Here is a 25697-nt window from a genome sequence, read left to right as displayed (position 1 = left end):
GGAGATGGTCAGTGGGTGAGAACGCCTGGGAGACGGTCAGCGGGTGAGAATGCCTGGGAGACGGTCAGTGGGTGAGAACTCCTGGGAGACGGTCAGCGGGTGAGAACGCCTGCGAGACGGTCAGCGGGTGAGAACGCCTGGGAGACGGTCAGCGGGTGAGAACGCCTGCGAGACGGTCAGCGGGTGAGAACGCCTGCGAGACGGTCAGTGGGTGAGAACGCCTGGGAGACGGTCAGTGGGTGAGAACGCCTGCGAGACGGTCAGCGGGTGAGAACGCCTGGGAGATGGTCAGTGGGTGAGAACGCCTGGGAGACGGTCAGCGGGTGAGAATGCCTGGGAGACGGTCAGCGGGTGAGAATACCTGGGAGACGGTCAGTGGGTGAGAACGCCTGCGAGATGGTCAGTGGGTGAGAACGCCTGGGAGACGGTCAGCGAGCGGGTGAGAATGCCTGCTGATTTTGCTGTAGAGCATGTTCTTAGGATCCATATTGGGCAGCTCAGCTCACAACTACCTGTAAATCTAGCTTCAGGGGATACAACACCATCTTCTGGCTTCCACAGGTTCTCTCTCTCTCTCTCTCTCTCTCTCTCTCTCTCTTTCTCTCTTCTCCTCTCTCTCCCTCCCCCTCCCCTCTCTTTCTCACATACATACACACACACACACACACACAAACTCATATGAACAGACACACACACACACACACACACCTAACATAAATAAAAATAAAGTAAGTCTTTAAAAAGCCCAATACCCCATTTAAACCTGGAAAAATTCTGAAGATCTCAGATGGCTTATGTGTGTGTGTATGTATGTATGTATGTATTGTATGTATGTAGTGTATGTATGTATGTATGTATGTATCTCCCCAAAGTAGAGAGAATTTTTTTTTTGTCTTGGATACTTCAGCTTCCATGTACGATGGAGTCCCAGAGACAGAAATTGCTTTCCTGGCTGCAACCATCAGAAACTTTCAAACTAAAACCCAGCTAATTTATCAAGCAGCAACTCTGCTCTATTTTTTCCCCTCTACTGCTGGAGACTGAACCCCAAGGCTTTGCGTTCCAAGGCAAGCCCTTCACTATTGAGCTCCATTTCTAGCCCTGAAAAAACAGGTTTACACCTCTGACAATGAGGCACAAAGAACGTGGCTCCCCAAGAAGCAGGAACTATTGAGTGGGTGCTCAGATCATCCAGGTTACTCACGGCTCTGATATCTCCTTGGGCAAAGTTTCCAGTTTCAGTACAAGCATGGGAACTGGCTTTGCTGAGTGAAGGCCAAGGAGCTGAGAGTCTGGGCAGTCCAGCTGAATGTGTTCTAAGCTTGCAGGATGGCAGTGGAGAAGGGGAGTCACAGATGAGCTGCAAAGACCCACTGAGGCACCTTCTAAGATACAGCAGAGCACTGGCCCACTCAGGCATGTGGGGAAATTACTGGAAGTTTTGGGGGAAGCATCCAACAGTACTCAAACCGAGACAGGACTAATGGCATCCCATTCACAGAAGTGGAAAAAGCCATTACTCAGAGGCATAGGGCAAATATCCTGCTTTCCTCGTGAGGGAAAATTAGACATGGTTCCACACACGCCTAGCAAATAATAAAGCAAGAGCAGAAAAGACCGACTGTTTCCAAGGAACTTATGCCACTTTCGACGTATGTCAAGAACACTCAGGAATATTCATAGAAAACAGAAAAGCCCATTCAGGTAAAGCTCACAGTGTGTGGCATTTAGCCATAGGTTATCAGACATACAGAGAAGCATGAAAATATGATCTATTTTAAGTAGAATCATCTGTCTGCCTACTACCTACCTACCTACCTACCTATCTACCTACCTATCTACCTACCTATCTACCAACCTACCTACATACCTACCTATCTATTTACCTATCTATCTATCTATCTATCTATCTATCTATCTATCTATCTATCTATTATCTACAACTTATTTATGGATCATTATTATCTACCTTCCTATCAAATATCTGTCATCTATCATTATCTGTCTTTCTGTCTATCATCTATCTCTATCATTTGTTTATCATCTATCTATCTATCTATCTATCTATCTATCTATCTATCCCTATCTGTAACTTTTAAAATTGTCCCAGACTTAAGACTTAACAAGGACATTAAAATGGCTGATTTTTATTTTTTGTTTTTATTTTGTTTTGTTGTTTTGCCATCCCAGCACTCAGAAGGCAGAAGGAGGCTGATCTGTGTGCATTCCAGGACAGTCCAGTTTATATAACAACTTCCAGGCCAGCCAAAGTTACAGTGATACCATGTGTCAAAAATTAGTTATTACCATCATAACAATATTCCATATGTCCAAAATCTAAGGTGTGGAAAGTACACAAATGAGCCAAATTAGACTTCTAGACATGGATAATATAGTGCAGGAGATGAAAATATACAGACTGAGCAACTGGGAAACACAGGAATAAACATTTTAGGACTTAACGTTGCTGACAGAAACGGTCCAGAACAAAGCATACCGGGGGAAAAATGAAAACCAGGGCATCTTTATCCGTGAGGGAAAAAAATCAAGTGTCAGAACGTGTAATTGGAAGCCGTGAAAATGGAGGGAGAGGTGGAGACGTGAAAGTCATTTTGAGAAATAATGGCCCCAAGTTTTCCAATTTCTGCGAAAACTATCAACCTACAAATCCCAGAAGCTCACTGAGGCAAGGACAGGAAATGTAATGAAAGATCAATGCACACCATAAGCAAGTTGGTCAAAACCAATAAAGAGAAAGTGCTATAAAGGCCCGAGGAAAAAGGCACATTATGTACGGAGGAACAAAGATAAGGAGGACAGAAGATTTCTCCTGGACTCGATGCGAGTGGGAAGTCATAGACGGAGCATCGATGGCCTAATGGAATGCTTGCAATCCAGCATTCTAACCCAACGACGTCATTCTTCAAACATGAAGGGAGGAAATAAAGTTGATTTCAGACATATAAAAGCCAAGGAAATTTATCACCAGCAAAATGGCACTGTAGGAAATGTGGAAAGGACTCTTCGAGGCTGGCCAACAAGACACGCAAAATGGAAATACAGATCAAGCCAGAGCTCTGAAGTGTGCGGGGCATGGTGAACGCTGAGGGTAGTTTATTACTTTAATGTCATTCTAGGAGAGCTGGCTCTTTGTACAGAGGCATAATGCTGCGGTTATGGGGTTTCTGCCATATGTGTGAGTTAAATCTACGAAACTAGCATCAGGATTGAGCTGGTAGGAATGGATGTCTCATTCTTAGATGTCAAAGTGGGTTCACTTGGAAATGATAATCTCTTGCAGGCAATAACAGAATGAGATAGTTTATCAACCGCTGTGAGCCCTGAGGCTATGATTTGAGCACCATTGCTCTCCATGCAGTCTCCTGTGCTGTGTGTTTGTGAGAGGTAACAGAGAGGTCTCTGTATGTCCAAAATGGGACATTTCAAGGGACACGAGGGGCATTTTCATGCCCTCCAGGTGGCCACACCCAGTCTTGGAAGATGCTAGCCATCTCTCTAGCCATTGAGCTCCCTTTGGGATGTGCAGGATTTTCTTGTCTTGTGAGTTTTTTTCTTTTTTATTCATTATTTTATTTATTTACATTTCAAATGTTATCCCTCCTCCAAGTTTCCCCTCTACAACCTCCCTATCCCCTCATCCCTCTCCCATGCTTCTATGAGGGTGCTCTTCCCACTGATCCACTCCCACCCCACTGCCCTAGTATTCCCCTTATGCTGGGGCATCGAGCCTCCACAGGACCAAGGGCCTCCCTTCCCACTGATGCCAAAGAGCCACACAAACATATTTCTACCTCGAGCAATAAAAATAACAGGAAGCAACAACCATTAGTCCTTACTATCTCTTAACATCAATGGACTCAATTCCCCAATAAAAAGACATAGACTAATGGATGGATGTGTAAACAGGACCCAGCATTTTGCAGCATACAGGAAACACACCTCGGTGACAAAGACAAACACTACCTCTTGGGATTTTTTTAGCTCCACTCTCCCCAATACCCTGCCCCAACAGCCTGTCTGTGGATGGAGTTCTATGAGTTTTCTCAGCATTAGTTCCTCTACTCCTGAAAGCCTCTGGAAGCTGAGATGGGGTTGAGAATTTCAGCTTCACATGTCATAAGCTGTGGTTTCTGATGAGATTGATCTGAGGTGGTGGCTGCTGCTGACCTGTTCTCTGTGTCACATGATGGGGGTAGGAAGAGGAGGCTCAGTGTGAACCCCTCAGTCTGACAACCTTCCCTGGAAGTACTTCTAGGTCATTGTTCAATGTCGGAGGGGACAAATCTCAGTATCTACCATGCTGCCTGTCATTGAGAGGTTATGGGGCAGCCATTCCCTGCGGAGAATGAGGATTACAAGGGTGGCTTGTCTCCAAGTGTGCGTGTGTGTGTGTGTGTGTGTGTGTGTGTGTGTGTGTGTGTGTGACTAGCTCCTTCAAGGCAGGGTTGGGCTGTTGAGCCTTTCTGACCTCTGCTGGAGGGATGGCATTTGTAATTCAGATAAAGAAAGAATGGGGTTTAAAGGAGAAGGATGTGAGCCAGGTGAGGGGATTAGAGCTTGGGTCCCACCTACTGTTAGCATGGAACACTGTGGTAGGGACACAGAGCCAGAGGGTTTGGCTCTGCCTTGGGTTGCATGATGGTGCAAGGGACACCGGTATTTCTGGAGAGTTCTAGGTTTGCTTTTAGTCTTTACTGCCTAAACCACCAGGAAAATGGCTAAATGATTCTATAAACAAACTATCAAGGTAAAGGACAGGAAAAGTGGGTTGGGGCTGGGGGATGCCTCAGTCTAAAGTGCTTGCAGAACAAGCATGAGAATCTGAGTTTGATCACCAGCAACCATGTAAAGTTAAAAGACAGGTGCAGTGGTGTGCACCTGAAATCCCAGAACAGGGAAGGCAGAGTCAAGAGGATCCCTGGGGTTTGCTGTCCAGCTAATGGGGCTGAATTGGTGAGCTCTGAGCTCCCAGTTTGGTGAGAGGCCCTGCCTCAAAACACAAAGCAGAGAGTGATGGAGGAAGGCAGTGTGTGTTGGCCTTTGGCTTCCACATATATGTGTGCACATTGGCATGCACGCTCACATGTATATGTCTGCCCCACCTCTCCCCAGGGCAGGAAGAGCCCACCAGATGCTCAGGGCTTGGATTGAGAGTCAGCAGATAGACCTGCTAGGCTGTGGGGGCAGAGAGATTTGGAGGCACAGAGAACCAGGAGAGCTCAGTTTGTGAGACACGAGAAGGCAGTTGTTTGAACCATTGCGTTAACTTTTTACAGAGGTAATGCCAAAAATATATCTTCACCTCAGATAGGGTCTGAATGGCAAAGTGACAGTCCCATCCAAATCTAGCTTGGGGAAACAAGGACTTCATTCGATTTGCTTACACGATCATGAAAGACTCCAAAAGAGCCACAAGTTTCACCCAGTATGGATAACAACTTCCTTTATAGGTGCATAGTAGAGTCTCCCCTCTGGCGAGCTCTAATGGTGTACTGGCTGGTTTTGTGTGTCAACTTGACACAGGCTGGAGTTATCACAGAGAGGGGAACTTCAGTTGGAGAAGTGCCTCCATGAGATCCAGCTGTGGGGCATTTTCTCAATTAGTGATCAAGGGGGTAGGGACCCTTGTGGGTGGTGCCATCCCTGGGCTGGAAGCCTTCAATTCTATAAGAGAGCAGGCTGAGCAAGCCAGGGGAAGCAAGCCAGTAAGGAACATCCCTCCATGGCCTCTGCATCAGCTCCTGCTTCCTGACCTGCTTGAGTTCCAGTCCTGACTTCCTCTGGTGATCAACAGCCATGTGGAAGTAAGCTGAATAAACCCTTTTCTCCCCAACTTGTTTCTTGGTCATGATGTTTGTGCAGGAATAGAAACCCTGACTAAGACAAATGGCTTGGTCACTCTCTCTTTCTTTAGAGGAATAGCAGCAGGCTTGGTCTCCTGAGAGTTTCCAGTGTTATCAAAAGTACTCTGATTAAGGCAGTGATGGCTGATGAGCCCAGAGACCACTGTTCAGTGGCTTAGTGGCTGTTCAGTTTCTAAGTATTTACTTGGCTCAGGGTCAACCACCCCTGACATCATATGTGTGGGCAACTGGAGAGCCATGCTCAGATTTTATATACCTCTAAAATGGCATGGCTGTCTTCAAAATATGCTCCAAGGAGAGGATGTGAAGGACCTAGCCCCTTTCTGGGAGAGAGGAACCCTGAGAAGGTACTCCAAGGGGTCCAGGCTCTTTACATTTGGAGCCGAGTGGCCACTGTTGCCTGTGGAGCTGCCTCATTCGGAGTCATGTTTGCACCAGGTAGACAGGCAGGCCTATGGTGCAAAGTTCTGGTTCTGGACACTGTGCTGGGTTGTCAGAATTCAGAGCTGATTAAGCATTCAGTTCTTTTCCTCTGGAAGCACATGGTCTCTAACAACCAGTGAAACTCATGGGATCCAAGCACTTGACTGCGCATAGTGGCACCAGACATGGCAAGTATGTCCCACTGTGCTTGCCACACACGTCCTGGCAGGAGGCATACCACACCATCTCTTCCCAGAATCCCAGGATTCTGTGGGCACCCCTGTGGGCAGGTAGGGCTAGCACTGCTGGGAAGAGAAGCCCTTTCTTATGAACCCATGTAGGTTGTTGCTTGCTGTACTGTACAGATTCCTACCTTAGGAACTAGACTCTACTCTGGTAAAACAAAGAGGGAATCTAAGTAATACATGCTAGATGAGGGTGCCCCCTTCAAATCGTCTTTACCTGGAACCTCTGTATGTGATCTAACTTAGAACTGAGTTCTTTTATGGTTCGATTAGACAACCGATTGAGCTAACAACCTACAAGCTAAGGTGGACCCCAATCCAAGGACTGAATTCCTAAAGGAGGTAGAAATAGGGCTAGCAAGATGGCTCAGCAAGTGAGGGTGTCTGTTGCCAAGCCTGATAACCAGAGTTCAAACCTGAAAACCTACACGTATGGTAGAAGGAGAGAGCCAACTTCCACCTCTGATCTCTGTATGCTGTGGCATGATCACACCCTCCCTATACTATGTGTGTGTGTGTGAGTGAGTGTGTGTGTTTGTGCACACATAGTTTATGTGTATTAGCTTATATATATGTATATTTATACACATATAAATGTGTATAAATATACATATACATATATATATGTACATATATATATGTAAACACAAAACAGTCAATGAGAAGATGGGCTAAGACTGGAATAATGGGGCCATCAGAACCTGGATGGGAAAAGGAAGGGACCTCCCCGAGGCTCACTAGAGTGGTAGTTCTCAATCTGTGAGTCTTGACTCCTTTGAGACCATCAGAAAACATAGGTATTTACATTATAATTAGTAACAATAGCAAAATTATACTTACAAAGTAGCAAGAAAATTGATTGTATGGTTGGGTCACCTTAGTATGAGAAACTGTATTAAAGGGCCGCAGCACTGGGGAGGTTTAGAGCCATGCTCTAGAGGCCTCTAGAGGAAGGAGGCACTACTGTGCCTTGTTTTGAGATGGACAGTCTGTAGTACAGTGAGACATCACAGTTTGGTCGGTTAAAGCAGCCATGTTCATGGTAATTTGGCCCAACATTTCAGAAACACCAACTTGCAGCAAAATAGTATCGAAAAAAAATAGTATCGAAGCCTGTATGAATCTTAAGTTGTGGGCCTCTTTCACTAGGTGAGGAACAGAGGGCTGGGGAGACAGAGGGCTCAGTCACTAAAATGTTTGATGTGCAGGAACGAGGGCCAGAGTTCAGTCCTCAGAACTCACTGGGGAAAAAAAGTGGGTGTGGTGGCATGCATTTGCAATCCCAGCAGTAGGGTGGCAGAGGCGGGTCTCTGGTGTTCACTGACCTCTACACTACCCTGTTCAGTGAGGTCCAGGCCAATGAGAAGCTATCTCAGGAAACAAAGTGCCTGAAGTTTACCACTTGCTTCCACATGCATGAGTACATGCTTACCTACACACATAAGCAAACACACACATACACACACACACTGACGAACAGAGTTTGGCACCCGCAAGCTCCCTCTCAAATTCTGTTCAGCCTGTCTACCGTCCTTACCTGCCTCCTGCTAGGCTCTCTGATCCCTGTTTAGCCCGTGCACCACCTTCTCAGGGCCTGTGTGCATTTATGACTGGATGCTATTTGGAAGTCAGACAAACCACTGATCATTGCTTTGCTCGTGGACCTGGAGGTGGACAGAGTCACCGGGGACCCCAGCTTTATCCACTGCCGTCTTCTGGTGCTGATCACAGGGGGCCCTCAGACATGCCAGGGCAGCAGCATGAAAACCCCGACTCTGGTGGCAGGAAGCCCCGTCCGCTGCCTGTGCTGACGATTCCATGGAGGAGACGGCACCACTTGGAGCCTGTTTCTTCATCCACAAACTAGGAAGCTGTGCATCTTTCCAGGGTTTCTGAGAGCATGAGTTCGAATCACAACATAAGAGCGACCTGTAGATGTCCTCTGAGGAAGCTGATGAGGGCTGAGGATGTGAGAGCTCAGCTTTGCAGACATGAACAGGGATGGCTGGGAGGGCCATCTGTGTTAGTGATGTCTCCATTGCTCTGATAGTTTCGGGAAGAAGGGACTTTGGGGCTCACGGTCTCTGAGGTTTTGGTTTCCTGGTGGCTGGTTCTTTTGCTATGGGAATGAGGCGAGGCTGAGCACAGTGGTGGAGAGAGTGTGGAGGGACAGAGAGGCGCCTCAAGAGTCAAACTCTTCAGAGGCGATCCCAGGTGATCAATTTCCTCTAATCAGGCCCTGCCTTCCAGTCTTACTACCATTGGACTATATACATGGAAGTGATTGTCCTAGAGCCTACTTGTGGATATCACATTGGGGAGCAAAGAGTCAACACATGAATCCTTGGGAAACATTTTTATAAACATTTATCCAAACCAGGACCTCACACCTCCCTCTTAAGTTCTGCAAACACACCAGAAAGACCATCTGTGTCCTTGAGGCTCAGGTGAACCCGTGGAGAGGGACTGAGTGGCTTGCCTTTACCTCTGTCCAGCACCTCAGCAGTGTGCCTGAGGACAATGGTATACCTGTCTCCCATCTATGGACAGTAGGGGCCAGCTGGTAGATGTCACCAGCTCCGAGGGTCTCTTGTCACTGCCATGGATCTAGTTTGGCTGTGACATTGTGAAAGCAACCACAGGAAGCTGGTAAGGAAATGGACACGTGAGTGCCAAGAACATCGTGGACAAAGGCAGCCAGATGGTCGCCTCTGGTCCCCGAGCTGTACTTTTTCATCTTCTGGTAGCAGAAGGGTTTGTGTCCCCACAGCTGGGATGACACACTTTGCTGTACTCTCACTTCTGAGACTAGGGCCATCCGGCCAAGTCAATATTTAACAGGGCTTGATAAACAAGGACAGGAGTCTTGCCCATGGGCCTGTCTACCAGAGGGGCTGCCTGCTAGCGACAGTTAGACTGCATGCATCCACAGGGGCTAAGCCTCTGCTGTAGGCAGGGCCAGAACTGGGGCATCCACCCAGTGGCCTGACAGCCAGTGGTTTCTGGAAGAGTCTGAACAACACTCCTACAGAGGAATGTCTGCTTCTACTTCCTCCTGCATCTGATGGAGCATCTGAAAGCCAGCAGACACCAGCCAAGCTATGGTGGGGCTGGCCAGCCATGCTGGCCGGTTCATACATGGCTTCTGACTCAGATGGCTGGATCCTCTGCTTTCCCGGTTAGACTCCAGGGTCATCTGCCTGGTTTCATTCTTATTTTTTATAGTAATTTTTTTTTCTAGATATGGTCTCACTATGCAGCCCTGGCTGGCCTGGGACATGCTCAGTAGACCAGGCTAGCCTGGAATTCACTGAGAGTCACCTTCCTCTGCCTATGAAGTGCAGGGATTAAAGATGCGTTTCTGGTTTTGTTTTTGATGTACTATCACCAGTGGCTGTAAGCACACATTATGCTAGTTCTCTGAGTCAGGCATCAAATTAGATGCTTTATAGCCAGAGCACAGCTTCAGGTGGGCAGAAGTCTTCTCTGTACACATGGGGATAGAGTCCTAATGACTGAGAAGGCTTCTCCTCACCCAGTACTGCTTACATCATTGGGGGGGGGGAGGAGACAGATGAGATGATGATAAACAAAAGGCTTCTTAGCAGAAATGGAACACTCAGTAGAATGAAAGACAATCTATACAACGAGAGAACGTCTTTCTCAGCTGTTTGTGTGACAGAGAATTAGTATCCAGAATATATAAAGAACTCCAGAAATTAGACACTTAAATGACAAATAGTCTCTTTAATAAATGAACAAAAATCTGAAGCCGGATGGTGGTGGCACACACCTTTAATCCCAGCACTTGGGAGGCAGACGCAGGCGGATTTCTGAGTTGGAGGCCAGCCTGGTCTACAGAGTGAGTTCCAGGATAGCCAGGGCTACACAGAGAAACCCTGTCTTGAAAAAAAAAAGTCTAAACAAACTCTCCTCCACCTCATCTTCTTCCTCCTTTTCCTCCTCTTTGTTTTTTCAAGCCAAGGCTTCACTCTGTCCAGCTGTCCTAGAGAACTGACTGTATAGACCTGGCTGGCCTTGAACTCACAAAGATCCACCTGCCTCTGCTCCCTGAGTGCTGAGATTAAAGGTGTGCACCACCATGCCTGCCTTGAACATTTTCAAATGAGGAAAGAAAAATGACCAATGAGAAAATAGTCAACATCTCTAGTTACCAGGGAAACATGAACCAAAAGTGATGTGAAATTCCATCTCAGCAGAGTTAGAACGGCCATCGAAAAAACAACAAAATAGATGCCATTAGGAACTGGCAGACACTGTGGAAGTCCCTGGACCACTCCTGGACACTTGGAACTGTGAACTAAAATAAACCCTTCTCTTCTCTGTTGCTTTTGGTTGGGGTGTTTTATTACGCCAACAGAGATGAACCTAGGAGGGCTGCCCCATTATCCATACTCAGCCCTTCTTCCTCTGACAAACGCTTACCAGTCACCTCGCTATACCTTAATGTAACAGCTCACCTAGAGGAGCAACACTTCCTTTGGCTCACAGTTCCAGGTTTCAGTCAGAATGTTCAGGCAGGAGCATGAAACAGCTGGTCACATCATATCCGCAGTCAAGTGTGGCCAGAGATAAATGTGTGCATGCCTAGTACTCAGGTTTCCCTAATCTATACAGGCTGAGGCCCTAAACCAGAGAATGGTGCCTCCCACTGTAAGGCTTCGTCTTCCCCAACCAATTAATGCAATCAAGGTGATTCTTCATAGACACACCCACAGGCAGCCTGGTCTAGGCAATTCCCTCATTGAAACTTTGCTCCGAGGTGATTGCAGGTTAACTCAAACTGGTAATTGACATAGCACCACGGTGGGCAGGGTTAGTGTGTGTGATCCCTCAGCTGTCACGGTGAGCAGCCGTGGCATGTGTGATCACGGTATCTCAGATACATGTGTGAAACTCTCATGGCAAAACCCACCATTTTGCATAATGAATACACACACTCCGAAGGCCAAAGGAGAACCCTTTTAAAAGGAGAGAATTAGTCATTAAGAAAATAAACAGCAAGGCTCTTGCAACACAGGGATAATCCCTTCCCAAATCAGAACCTCAGCTTTGCCTCATGAGCACGTCCCATGGGTGCAGGGCTGGAGCAATGACAGTTGCCTCTTTGACTGAACAAACTTATCTTCTCTGTATCTTCCAGCCACTGGCCCTGTTTGTGGCTGTTTCTCCACTGGCACTTTCCAACAGAGAGAACTGCTAGCCACAGTGACTATCAGCCCCAACTGTGACATGGAGGAACCAACACCAGTTTTCAAAGATTGATTATTTCAGCAAAATGGATCCCAAATAGCTCAGCGATGCTTAATAGTGATTTATGTTTTAGGCAAATTAAACTCCACGTTTTCCATAAAGCTGCCTCCTCTTAGACTCACTGGGCACCTGCCACTGAGTTGGCAGCCATCTGGCTGGGTTTCCACAGACAAAGAGCTCAGCTCTGAGCCCTTCCCTCTCACAAGTGTATGTGTGTGGGTTGCTACATAAACTGTGTGGAGCTTCTTGCCCGCTCCTCTTTCAGGTTCCTTTGAAAAGCATGGATTCCTTCAAAAGTGGCCACAGAGATGTGGCCCCAGATGTTCCAAGGTTTTCAGGACTGCTAGACCTCATAACATCTGGGTATCTGGCTATCCAGTGGGTATCTCTCCCACTGGACATCCACTGTGCCCATATAATGCTTCCTTTACCTTCAGCCTCCATGCCTTCTCTCTGTACCCAGAGTCTCCTGAACACATGTAATCCACTCCCTACGCTTGCCTACTTCCTTGACATTTCATTTCCAGAAGGTTCTGCATGCTCTGTTCCAAGGTCTGGCCTTGGCTCCTGGGTGTTCTCAGCACCCAGCGTGGTGACTGACACACATGTATCAGTGAGTTATCGATGATCAGAAGATCAAATTCCCTGGTTTTCAAGAGCAGAGATATAAGCCATCATTCAGTGTTGTGACTGCGACAACTTTGAACTGAGCAAAGAATATGTGGTTGCTCTCTTCTTACACTAACGGGTAGGGGGATCCTCTGGTGGGGCTGGCTCAGGATCCTACAGTGCGTGACAGTGAAGTCATGGGCATGTTTATGGTTTCTGTGGCTGGGTACACATCACATCCACTGAACATGTGTCTTGGGCCGAAGCATGTATCCTCTCATTTGCACACAAACTGGAGGAGCTTTGGTCCTTCCTTACTCATCCTCCATGCGTGGATGAAGAAACTAAGGCAAAAAGATGCTCAATATCTTACTGCGGTTTCACAGGCTCCTTTATAGGGTTGGTGAGATTAGAACATGGGCCTAGGATACAGCTCACTGGCTAAAGACTTGGCCAGCAAACCTGACATGAGTTTGATCCCTGGCGTCTGTGAACAAAGTTGGGTGCAGCGGTCACATCTATGATCCCTGCCCTCCTGTGGTGACATGAGAGAGGTAGAGTCATGAGAATCTGGTGTGAGGCCAACCGGCTCACACCAGAGTACGAAGTCAAGGAACAAGCAGACCAGCTGACAAGATGGAAGGAGAGAACCAACTCCAGAAAGTTGTCCTCTAACGTTCACAGGCATGCTGTGCCAAGCGTGAGCACATGCTTTTAGTACCACACCTAATGCCACAGACAGTGACCCTAGGAATGCGACCTCGCCCAGGTGGTGTGTCATTAGAATTAGAGATAGATACCAGTCCAGGTGCCCTCTTCCTGTGAGTGCCCAGGAGCCCTGGTCCTTGCTGCCAGGTTCTGGGTTAGGTGCTGAAGAAGTAAAATGGAGAAAAGGGCATCCTGCCCTCTGGTCCTTCCTGCATCTTTTAGCAGTTCATGAAATGAGGGCCATCAAGCAATGAGTGAGAGTGAGCGCATGGGTTTGGTTGTAGGGAGATTCCACCACAGACCCTCACTGACTCTTGTGATCTGGTAGTCATTACAGAACCTCTTTGAGGTGCAGTTTTCTTATTTCATGTCTGGGACAGAGACACAGAAGTCCCTCATAGTCTTTGGTCTAGCTTTCCATGGCTTTAGTCACCCACCATCAACTGCAGCCTGGGAATACTATCTGGAAAGTTCAAGAAATGAACAAGTCAAAATTTTTCTCCCCTCCCCTATTCTGAGCAGCATGATGCAATCTTGCAACTCTCTGCTGGGTCACAACCAGGATGTGAGTCAGCCCTCCGCCCCTCACTTCCAAGGTGTTCTTACTGTCCAGCCACCATCCCCTCACTGATCTACTGGGGGAGGACCACATTGATTCAAATCTTTTGTAATGTCTTATAATTGTCCTCTCTTGTTATGCTATTACTAATCTCTCAGATTAAACTAATGTTGATTAATTTAAATTAATTAAATTAGGTTTTATCACAGGTCTGTGACTATAAAGACAGGTCTTCTGTAGGATTTGATCACTATCCATTCTCAGGTAACCCTGGGAGTCATGAAACATGACCCTCTGAGACAGGGGTGCCCAGTACGCTGGCTTCAGGGTGATCTCTGACACCCCCTTAACTCCAGAGTGCCATGATTAGTGGTGTTTTGGGTGGCCCTATTCACTTGGAATCGCCAGACTGAAGAGGTGGCTTGTATTCCCTGGGGACTGTCAGGTACCTGTGATTGCCACCGCCTGAGAGCAGGCCAAGGAATTGTCCTCGTACGGAGGAAGGCTGAGGACAGGACTGTACACTCTGTGGTGATCGATCCTCTTGTGACCACACAGACCTACGTGGAAGATCTGACCTGCAGACCAGCTGCCCCTCTGCCCTTTTTCCTTCTGGTGGGCAGCTAATGCTCCCACACAGCTGGGCCAGCTGCCCCTCCTGTTTGGCTAATTTCAGACACACTTGGTAAAAATCTTGCCGATCTGAAGGTTAGGACTTTTGGTCAGCTGGGACTTTTCTCTTGCTTTATTTTTTTTTCTAGATTGTTATTTTACATCAAAAAAAAATGAAAAGAATTTAATTCATCACTAAGTGATGGAGGAGAAGAATTCAACAAGGGAGCCATGGCCAAAGAACAGTATGAAACTAGCAGCAAGCCTGATAAAGGCCACTAGGCCAAGGGCCAGTGGTTGGGCTTCTGCACTGGCTGTTGGGTTCTTGAGCCATATGGCTACTCGGCAAGTGTCTCAGTTTGGGTTTTACTGCTGTGCACAGACACCATGAGCAAGGACTCTTATAAGGACAACATTTTAATTGGGGCTGGCTTATAGGTTCAGTTCAGTCCCTTATCATCAAGGCAGGAACATGGCAGCATCCAGGCAGGCATGGTGCAGGAGGAGCTGAGAGTTCTACATCTTCATCTGAAGGCTGATAGGAGAATTCTGGTTTCCAGGCATCTAGGACTAGGGCCTTAAAGCCCCACACCCACAATAATGCACCTACTCCAACAAGGCCACACCTACTCCAGCAAGGCCACACCCACTCAAACAAGGCCACACCCACTCAAACAAAGCCACACCTCCTAATAGTTCCACTCCCTGGGCCAAGCATATGCAAACCATCACAGCCAGTGTTCACAAGAAAATCGTATGCTCCAGATCTGAAGTTAGGTGTGAGATGGTTTAAAACCCAAAGTTTCTACAAAGCTTATGTGGAGATAGGTGTTCTGAGTCAATGGTATTCAGACAGGGCTTCCAAGAGGTGGTTAAGTCTGAGGGCTCTGTCCTCATGGGCACAATGAGTTCCCCCACTGAGGGGCTTGAGACTATGTGTGTTTTCTTTCCCTCTGTCACAAGAGGATCATGGGTAAGTCATTGCCTTGGAGCACAAAGTAGCCCTCATGGAATGTTCTGGGACTTTGTACTTCGCAGCTGCTGGAACTGAAAGAGGTAAGTTTCTAGGCTCAGGTGTCTTGTTGCGGGGACAGGAATGTACTGGGATGGGACAGTGCTCCATCCATGCAGCATGATTCGGGGCCTAGATCAGACAAGCACAAGATGTCCAGGAGGCTGATGGTGGTAAGGTGAATGGGATACCCACCCACATTGGCTGCTGGTGATGTGTGCTCCCAGCTCTCAGCCTTGTAGGGAGAGGTAAACCTCTACGGTGGCTTGGTGTGGGTTCTCTGTGGGGCCTGGAGATGCTGTGACCCGCTTCTACCCCCTATGGTTTACGTGCCAACATGAGTCCGTGATCTGGTTCTGGCCCTCTGTGTACCTGGGCAGAGCCATGCAAGCCTCAGGGTGTGTGTAGCTTATTCATGAAGGCCAGAGGCTGGAGGGCTGCCATTCTGGGTCTTGTTTGTGGGATTAATTTGCTAAGGTTTTTGAAGGGGCATTTTCTAGACTGGTTTATTTGTGTCCTCACTGAAGTGCCTGTACCCACACCTCTGGGAAGTCCCTCTCAGGAAGTGGCCCTGTCCTTGTTCCTTTGTGTCTCATATGCTCCACAGACACCCCTGCCCTGGTGCATGCTGCTGGGGTTGTGCGGGCCTCCTCATGTTGAGAATTTCCATGGCTGGAAGCTTGCTCTGTTTCCTCTATGCCTAGTACTGTTTCTGGGCTTCTACACTTCTCTAGAAGAATCTAGAACTACTGCTGGACAAATAACCCATCCATGTATTGAAAATAAAATTTCCAGGGCAGGGGACAAAGTCTCTGGTGCCAATGTTGAGAATCTACTATGCTATACATATTATCAAGGCTGAGTACCAGGCAGGGTTCCGATGAAACTTAGCCATTCTTCCCATGGTGAGAGACATGTTTAACCATGGGGCCATCTGGGGGTATCCACAGCCATGTACTGAATAGTAGGTTTGGGTATCATACCTTCAGTGACCAGGAGCATACATCAGAAAGCAGAGGCCAGCGTTGGCAGATGAGTGGTAGGGTGGTGGTGTTTCCAGAGTGTGTGAGAAACAGGCTCTCTTCCAGCTGTCTTGAGGTCTATATTTCCCTCTCCTCTCCCCCGTGGGACACATGATCATCCATGAAGTCCCATGTCTCCCAGTGTCTCCCATTACATTCTTAGGTTCATCGAGAGCTCCTGCCCTGCTGGCTCAGCCACCTGCCCCATACAACATAAACAGTAGGGTGAGGTGGGGTGGGGTGGAGGGAGGGATGAAGGCAGCTCTTGCTCTTGTCTTCCTGATTCCACTCCTCCTTTCCTCAAATCCTGGTCTCCAAGCACAGGGATGGGACAGGGACGAAGAGGCTCACAGAGGGACAGAGAAGCTGTAGTTATCTCCTGTTCACCCAGCCCTGCAAAGCCAGGAGGAATCAGGGGAAGTCAGAGGCACTCATTTCATTTGTAACTTGGGTGGGACCAAGGCAGGAACTCCAGGAAGATGTTTTCTCCTAGCGAGCTGAATGTCTTCATCAGAGAAACCTCCAGTAGGTTTCTCTACTACCCGGAGGGACACACAGACGAGGGACACACAGACAGGATTCTGTAATGACAGAAGATCTAGGAGGGAAGAGCTGCATCTCCACCTACCGCAGCTCACCTTACTTCAGGAGAACGCTGGTCCTTGCTATTCATTCAGCCATTTACAGTCCTCGATGACCCTCGTATGGTATAGAAGCTGAGGTCTGGGCTTTGGCCCACTCCCTTCTCTATCTTTGTTCCCGCCATTTGCCACGTTTTAAGGCTTTATTTTTAACTGACACCTATCAGCCATGTGGATACATTTCTGTGGGCATTGCACAGATCCACTTCTGAGAGAAAGAGAAAGAGAGAGAGAGAGAGAGAAAGAGAGAGAGAGAGAGAGACAGAGAGAGAGAGAGAGACAGAGAGAGAGAGAGAGGGAGGGAGAGGGAGAGAGAGAAAGAAAAGTAAGTGGGGTATCAGTGTTCCATCACCTCAAACATTTATCGTCTCTTGCTGGGGAAACAGTCAAAAATCTCTTCCAGCTATTTTGAAATACATAGTACATGTTTTTGTTACTTTAAAAACTTTAAATGTGTTATACAATTTCCACACCATTTACATAATGAATTAGATTATGTAAGTGACACCATATATTTATATATAAGCATAGCCTACCTTTTCTTGTTAAGATCTTGTGTATGTGTATGTGTGTGTGTGTGTGTGTGTGTGTGTGTGTGTGTAGAAATGTACCCGGCATAAGTTACCCTGTGGTGGTGGATGGGCCTTCCCATCGCCACCGTCCACCTCCAGGAACCTTTCATCTTCCTGAGCTGAAACTGTCCCCATTTAACACCAACCCTGCCTCATGTTCTTCCACCAGGGCCTGGAAATGGCCATCCTATTTCTTGCTTCTATAACCCTGGTTAAAGGTTAGACTGTCCTCTGGTCTCTTTTCCTGGAGTGACCAGTGTCCAACCTCCTTTAAGTCTATGGCCCTACTAGGAGGCCACCCACAGTGTGCCCAGGACCACACAGTGATTGGGCTATAGTTCTGGGGGCTCCCACTGGAGATTTATAGGACTCAACACAGCCTCTGCGTTCCCGTCTTTCTGCTACTTTGCATGATCAGGTGTAGGGACTTACGGAATGTGACAAGCAGACAGAGAATTCCTCATGTTATAGGACAGACATGTGTCACAGCCCACAAGCTCTCTGTCCCTCTGGCCATTCATAACTTAAATGCTTCTGTGCTCCCCCTGACCCCTGCACACTTGACCTGGAAGGATGAGGATGCTGGAGTCAGCTCACCTCCCCAGAAGGATCCCCTAAGCTCAGGTGACCCGGGACTAGTTTCTGTAGGAATGGTGTCCGTTGATTCCTCTCTTACTGTTTCTCCTGGAAGTGATCTTTCCCAGCCATAGCTGGGGTCACACTGGGACAGCTGACCCTCAGCTCTCCTGAGATGGTTTAGGAGCCTGCAGTCAGCATTCTGCTTTGAGTAGCAAGATTCCTGGCTGGACATGAAAGGAAAGATTATAACGGCCCATTTTCTCCAGCGGCTTATTCTTGATTCAGTTGAGAATCAAGGGATAAGAGGGAAAACAAGCATCTTCATCCACCCATCCTTCCTCCTTGCCTCATCCCACCAGCTGCCATGCCCTGCTGAGGCTGGCAAGGACCCAGGAGGTTGAGGAGTACACTGAGCTTGAGCAGGTATACATGTATACTTCATTGAACCCCTTCTGCAGTACTGTCTAGGTGAGCACAGAGCGGCAGCCATGGTGCCTATCCCACGCAGCCCAGCCAGCGAGTGACAGAGCTCAGATTGAGGCCAGATCTGGCTGGATAGTACCTAGGCGCCTTCCTCCTTACTGTTTGTCCCCAGTGGGCTGAGGGGCTAGGCTCTGCCTGGACACGATGTTCTCTGTAACATCAAATGAGCTTGTGTAACCATGTGACTGTGCGGTGAGTAGACACTGAGTGTGTGGGCTCTGACTGGGGTCAGGCCAGGTTACGCCACAGTCCCATGCTGCACCCAAAGGGATCTTGAGCCAGCAGCAGCCCCCTCACCCATGAATGACCCGGCCGGGAAGGGGCTGGTGAGGCAGCCAAGGCTTGCTATGATTTATGGAGGGTGGTGGCCCTCGGCATCCCATTGATACAACCCTTTCAAACTCCGGCTTGCTGGCTCTGCTGCAGGCTCTCAGGCTGGCCCTGCCACAGCTGGGCTCGGCCCGCACCTATTTTGAGCATTTTGATGTTTTCATAGGGACTGTGGGGAAGATGATTAATGTCTATCTCCCTCTTCCAGCCCTTCTAGGGTGGCATGCTTCCGACAAGGAGGGGAAAAGATTCCAGATCCTGCCCATGCTTACTCTCTTTGCAAGGGTCCGGCAGAGACCTCTGAGGACCCTCGTTCTGAGAAGTGAACTCTGGTACACCCGGGCCCATAAGTGGGTCTACTGAGGCCAACTTTAAAAACATACTGCGGCACAGCCAGTCTTCGTACTGGCATTCCAGTGCCTTTCCATCTCAGAACAGTAATTCATCAGTTAGATGGAAACTGCTTTGAGGTAACTGAGAATGTTAGCCTTCTACACTCATAAGTGAGAGGTTTCAAAAGACAGGCTCCTCTTGGCCCAGGAGTCGGCTGATGCTGCCTGCTCTGCGCAAGGGCTGGGCCTGGAGACTGCCATGTCTTGACATTGCAGGGCTGTGTGTGGGGCCTCGTGTGTGACTCGCCAAATGTTATGCAGGGACAGGTTTCTTCATGAGCCTTGGTGGGGGGATGGGGCATAGGGGATGGAGGAGAGAAGAGTTGGGGGCTCAGGGGGTGGCATGGAGGTGGAAAGTGGGGCAGAGCAAGACTTTGGAATCTTACATCCAGATTTAAGGGTTCTTTCACGTACCTGGCTGCGGTTGGTGCAGATTGGTAGTCAAAGATGATCGTGCTTCCATGGAAGTCACCCAGGCTACTGTAGTAATGGATGCCAAATGCTGAGGATGGAAGCTGAGGTAGAGGCCAGAAGGAGAAGTTGCAGCATGCTCTCAGTTTGGTATGTGAGGTATTTCAGGGAAAGTCTGAGGAGGTTCTGCAACGGGTGTGGATGGCCAGGGGCTTGACCCAAACAACTCGGGGTGCCTCACTGAAGGTAACAGGCCTTGCCTTCAAGGCAGCAGAACAGCCAGTGTGGGTGGGGGTGTGAGTGGGGGGTGGGTAGGTGTATGTGCTCATGGGTATGTGCAAATCATGTGCAAATGGACACACACACACATGCGGAGATCAGAGGTCAACACTGGTGTCCTTGATCCAGACTAGGCTGGCTGCTGAAGTGAGTTCTGGACCTGCCTGCTTCCACGTGGCTCTTGTGGTGGTTTGAATAAGATTGGTCCCCTAAGTCATCTCTTTTAGTGCTTGGTCATTAGGGAGTCACGGTGTTTCTTCAGAGGAACTGATTAAGGCAGGAGTTAGTACAAGGAGCAAAGTATCGCTGTGACAGGCGCGGCCAGGCTTCTTGTTGGCACAGTGTGGGCTTTGGAACTTTGGATTAGGAAAGCAGTTGGATGCTGTAAGTGTGGCTTAATGGATTATACTGTTTGAAGCATGGGAGACGGTGATGTTGAGACGAATGTAGATTACGATGGCCTGGCTCAAGAGGGTTCAGAGGAGAAGAATATTCATAAGTGGCCTAGAGACTATTCTTGCAACATTTTGGCAAGGAATGTGGCTGCTTTCTCCCCTTGTCCAAAAAAAAAAATCTATTTAAGGTTAAACTGAAGAGTTTTGGAGTAATAGCATTGGCAGAGGAGATTCCAAGGCAGCCTAGTATTGACTATCCTGTGAGGCGATTAGTGCTCACTCCTATACAGATCTGTCAATAAAGACAAGGAGTAAGCCAGGTAAGGGAACTATAAACTGTACAGTTAGCTGAGAAAGACAGCAGCAGTAAGTGTGTTGAATCTACCCCAGGGCTCAAGGAGACACAATGTTTAAAGAGAAGCCTGATCCTAAGTGGAATAAAGGAGTGGAGGCCTCAGGGCAAGACTCCATCCAGCTAAGCTTATGACTTGTGAAAATTTAAATAGGAAAGGAAACCATCAATAACAGAATGCAGGTCCAAATGTAATTGAATAGGGTGCAGGAGGGGCGTGTTCCAGCTTCAACAAGTAACAGAACATGGTAGCTTCAGGCACATGGTCCTGGCTTTAGAGTCAAGGATACAAGAACAGGACCATGAAATCCCCCTCAGCAACCAAGGAAAGCCACTGAGTCCAGGCATGTGATGGGTTTCCCTGCATGGAAGCCTAGAGAGGCTAGTGAAGCTGTGAAGGTGAAGCCTGGATTGCCTTGGAGACCACAAGTCACTGGTGATGCCAGAGCCATGGAAAAGTGTTAACAGGGAGTGGAAGTGTGATTCAGTCAACAAAGCTGAAGGGAGACAATAGACACAGGGATGCAGACTTTTCAGTCTGACATTGGTCCAGGACTTCCTCCCTCCCCTCCCTTTTGAAATAGTAATTAATGTATACCCTGTATCGTTGCAAACTGGAAATATGTGATCTATTTTTTAATTTTGATTTTATAGGGGATCACAGTTAAGAGATTGCCATGAGTCTCAGAAGAGAGTTTGAGCTCTGGACTTTTAAACAGTGTTGAGATGCTCTTAAACTTGGACTAGACCTCACAGTGGAGTCTAGCAGCAGGGGTACTTCTGTGTCCCTGAGCAAGTGAGTGGTAGGACTTTCTAGGTGATGCAGGAAGATGTGAGAGAACAGGGAATGGGCAGGAAGGAACAGTACCGGAGTGGCGTGTGATCCCGTCAGAGATGGGAGGCTCATACCATGTCTGGATCTGATCATTTGCAGAGCATCCTCCGGATTCTGGTGATGAGCAGAAGGTGAGTGTCCACAGGGCACTGTCACCACAAGACAAAAGGGATATGTGGCCTGGGTAATCAGCTATGAAGCCACAATAACCCCATTTAGTAAAGAAGACTTCCAGATCCACTCTGAAGATAGCTATGGGATCAGCTTACACATAGCCCCCATTTGTCTTCAGCTTCACCAAAAAATATTAAAAGAAAACTTTCCAAAATAAAGGATTTAGGTTCTAAATACCACAGCTTCAAGTCGGGTGACATCTCCATCTATCCTGCTGCATTTCACCTGGGACATAAGTCACTCTGTCCTGTGCATCTACACTGTATACACTACCAATGCCGTTAGCTATTTTGTGGCCATCTTTGTTATTAGATTGACAACCGAGTATCTCAGTATTTATTCCAGCAATCTTAACTGTTTCTTAGTAATGGCTGTAGCATCCAAGACCTGTGACGTTGGCTAACTTATGGTAGAGGGAATTATGATCATTTTAAGATTGTTGTTAATTATTGCTGATAATCTCTTGCCATGCTTAGTTTATAAATTTAACTTGTCATATGTATTATATATAGGGGAAAACAATATATTGTATAGGGTCTCAGTGTATGTAGTCACTTGCTGGAGGGGCTTGGAAAGAATCTCTCATGGATCTGTGGGGACTGTTGTGTGGTTGGCCACCATGTGAGGGGCACCATTTCTTATGGCTATCAAAAGTTTTACCTCTATTGTCTATGAAATGACCCCTCCCTGGGAACTCCTGGCAGTTGGGCTGGCATTTCTTCTCTTTGACTTTCGCAGGGACAGTGTGTATGCTTGGATCTGTTACTGTGGGCTTTTTTGAGGCAAGAGACCTTTTTAAATCTAAACATTTAATTTTTTGTTGAGACCCTCATACATGAACACTGTGCTTATGTTATTTGACCTCTCCCCTGGCCTTCATACTCCTCCTGTGCCCCCTTCCAATTCACCACTTCTTTAATTAATATTATCACTGCATATGTGTGTAGTACATATATAACATGAGCTGAGTTCATTCAGTGTTGACTTGGATTACCTATTGGGGGAGCTTGTCCCTGAGAAAACTGATTCTCTCTCTCTCTCTCTCAGCAGCCATCAGTTGTCTAGAGCCTTTTGCATAGAGTGAGGTTTTATGTGATTCTCTCTCTCTCTCCCTCTCCCCCCACCCCCAGCAGTCATCAGTTGTCTAGAGCCTTTTGTCTAGGGTGAGGTTTTATGTGATTCCCTATTTCCATGTTGGCAGTTGACATGTCAACTGGTGTGTTCACAGCTCCCTTAGGAACCCATACTGTTGAGATTTCCCGGGTACGGCATCCCTGCCACATCCACACTAGCTAACTAGCAGCAAGTGTCCTGATCCTCTGGCTCTTAATGTCTTTCTGTCCTTCTGTGATTTTTCCCTGAGTCTTAGGTGTAAGGGTTACATGGTAGATGTAACTGTTGGAGCTGGATACCTTATGGTCACTTATTTTATCTCAGTAGTAGACTTTTAAGCCAGTGTGAGTCTGAGCTGTTGACATGTATGGTTCAGGGACCAGAAACGCCTGGAGAAACCACAGCTGCTTTTCACAGCTGCAAACCAGCGGCCATGCCTTTTCCCAACACTGCCGGTGCAACCCAGCCATGCTTGAAGCCCAGCCCACTCTCCCCCGGGCTTCTGGGTGTACTCTGACCTTAATCCACCCCTTTGGTAAGATTTATTAATTACCGTACAGGAACCGGCATTGTGCCAAGAAGTTCAAAGCGTCTTCTAGCCTTAACCCATTAATCCCATTAGCATCCCAGAGTGATGGAGAAGGCTCTGGTGGGTCCTGTGATTCCAACCACCCTGCTGCTGAGTATTCAGAGTCCAAAGCTTGGTCTGGATGTCCTCAGTGAGTCAACTTGAGTCTGGAAGAGGAGCTGAGTTTCTCAACTCAGGCCAAGGGCCGTGTTGCCAGGGCAGACTTGCTTCCTCACAAAACAGCCATTGTCCACGCCTCCAAAGATGCTCCCATCCTCAACACGAGCAGATGTCGGAATCCAGGCACCAGTGGCCAATCTTAGCCACATCAGCAGCAGCCCCTTCATCTTTAGGGCATCTCCTTTCTATGAGGTTCCCTTGCCCCAAACAGTCGACCTCACCCACCACCCACAGACTGCTTCAGAGTCACAGCATGGGTGGCATTTCTCACCTGTTCAGGGTGTGACTCAGCTGTGCAGTCCCAAGGGGGCTACCTACCCGGGCAAGGCTGTTCTCTGGGGTGCTGGGGAGGGGACCCACTGCCTGAGGCAGCCAGATGAGGAGAAAACAAGATGTTCCTTCTGCTTGGGTTGCCCTTGACCTCAGGATTCTACACTGTTTTCAATCTTCAGTCCAAGTTTTGTCCAAGAACTTGGTGAAGCTAGTGAAGGGTGTGTGTGTGTGTGTGTGTGTGTGTAAACAAGTGTATTTTTCTGGCCAGATGTTTCATTTTTGTCCTGGTCTTTCAGGGCTGTGCCATTGAGCTGTCCTGCTGGGGCTGAATAAATCTTTGTTTTATGGCTTCTTTGGTCTTTTACAACCAAAGGCCCCAGGAAGGAGTCAGAGCTTGCTGTCCTTCTGGTCTCGACCTTGATTGACCTCTCAAATGCACCACAAGCTAACTAGTCTTGAGATAGCCTCAGAGCTGATCTGAAATCAGACTGACAAAGTCCTAGATGTAGTGTTGGCACGGATACCCATGGCTGGAGTAGAGACAGCAGGCTCAGTGCTTCCCAGCAGAACCCCACTAAGATGTGAAGGCATCATTTTTCTTCATGGTGACTAGGGGCACCTCAGCAGTGGCCAAGGCTTTGGTGGCCCTTGCCTGTTTTTAAACACATGAAAAGTGAGACCTCAGAACAATTGCATAGTGTCTGTGAACTGTCCCCACATGGGGCTCTGGTTAAAGCAGGCACAGCTATAGGTAGACGTGTGAAGTGTGGCGGACGTCTACACAGCGCCCAGGGCACGGGCTCATTCTAGCTGTTTGAAGCAAGGACCCTGGCACAGGTGCAACCTTGTGAACGGTTGTGAGCTATCCAGCCCCGGCCAAGAAGAGGATTACACATGTTGGAACGAGAGGGATGGAGCCTGGGTCTGTTTCTTGAATAGGTTTCCATGTCCAGAGAGATGTGCTTATTGATCAGTTTTAAGAGTTGTATATTAGCCCCTGTGACAGATCAGCCTCAGAGCTAGGTATGATCAAGGTCTTTGGATGAAGCAGGGCCACAGTCACTCGCTCCCTGTTGGCCTCTTTGTGGCCCTGGCTTGCCTTCAGTGCCAACCAGGAAATGAGGCCCTGTTGTACCCTCCAGCCATACATAGACCTGCTGCTTCTGCTGCTCATGATGATGATGATGATGACCACGGCCGGGTTGATGACCACAGAAGATGGTCCCATCTCTTCCTCTGCATCCTAGGAGGCTTACTGCTCATTAATTTATGATGAAGAGTCTGAATTAGCTGCTTCATCATGAGATGTACCATTGTATCCACTGAAAACCTCAGAAACTATAGCTTTGAGTAGGAGGAGGGGGCCTCAGAATGCAAACAGCATAGCAGCTACCATTTTAGCCGTTTAAAAACTGTGCCGTATGATGACCTTAAGTGTGTTCATGATGTTCATAGTCTTCATCACTATTTCTTTTTTCTTTTTTTAGATTTATTTTATTTTATTTATTTTATGTGCATGAGTACACTATAGCTATACAGATGGTCGTGAGGCATCACGTGTGTGGCTGCTGGGAATTGAACCCTGGCCCCGCTCGCTCCGGAGTAATTCACTGTAGCTGTCTTCAGACGCACCAGAAGAGGATGTCAGATCTCATTACGGGTGGTTGTGAGCCACAATGTGGTTGCTGGGATCTGAACTCAGGACCTTCGGAAGAGCAGTCAGCACTCTTACCCGCTGAGTCATCTCGCCAGCCCCTCATCACTATTTCTT

General features: G+C 47.9%; 1 protein-coding gene across 1 annotated transcript in view; it reads right to left on the bottom strand.

Moving 5' to 3' along the window:
• Positions 1-23820, bottom strand: part of LOC116081113 — a 116699-nt gene extending 92879 nt beyond the window's left edge. The window contains exons 1-2 of the mRNA XM_031357742.1: positions 23710-23820; positions 19761-19861 (exon numbers count right to left, since the gene is read on the bottom strand). Of these exons, the coding sequence (XP_031213602.1) occupies positions 19761-19861; positions 23710-23820 (212 nt within the window). The remainder of the gene's footprint in view (positions 1-19760; positions 19862-23709) is intronic.
• Positions 23821-25697: the final 1877 nt, after the last annotated feature.

Source organism: Mastomys coucha, unplaced genomic scaffold, assembly GCF_008632895.1.
Source record: "Mastomys coucha isolate ucsf_1 unplaced genomic scaffold, UCSF_Mcou_1 pScaffold6, whole genome shotgun sequence".
Lineage (NCBI taxonomy): Eukaryota > Metazoa > Chordata > Mammalia > Rodentia > Muridae > Mastomys > Mastomys coucha.
This window is presented reverse-complemented; position numbering and strand designations above follow the sequence as displayed.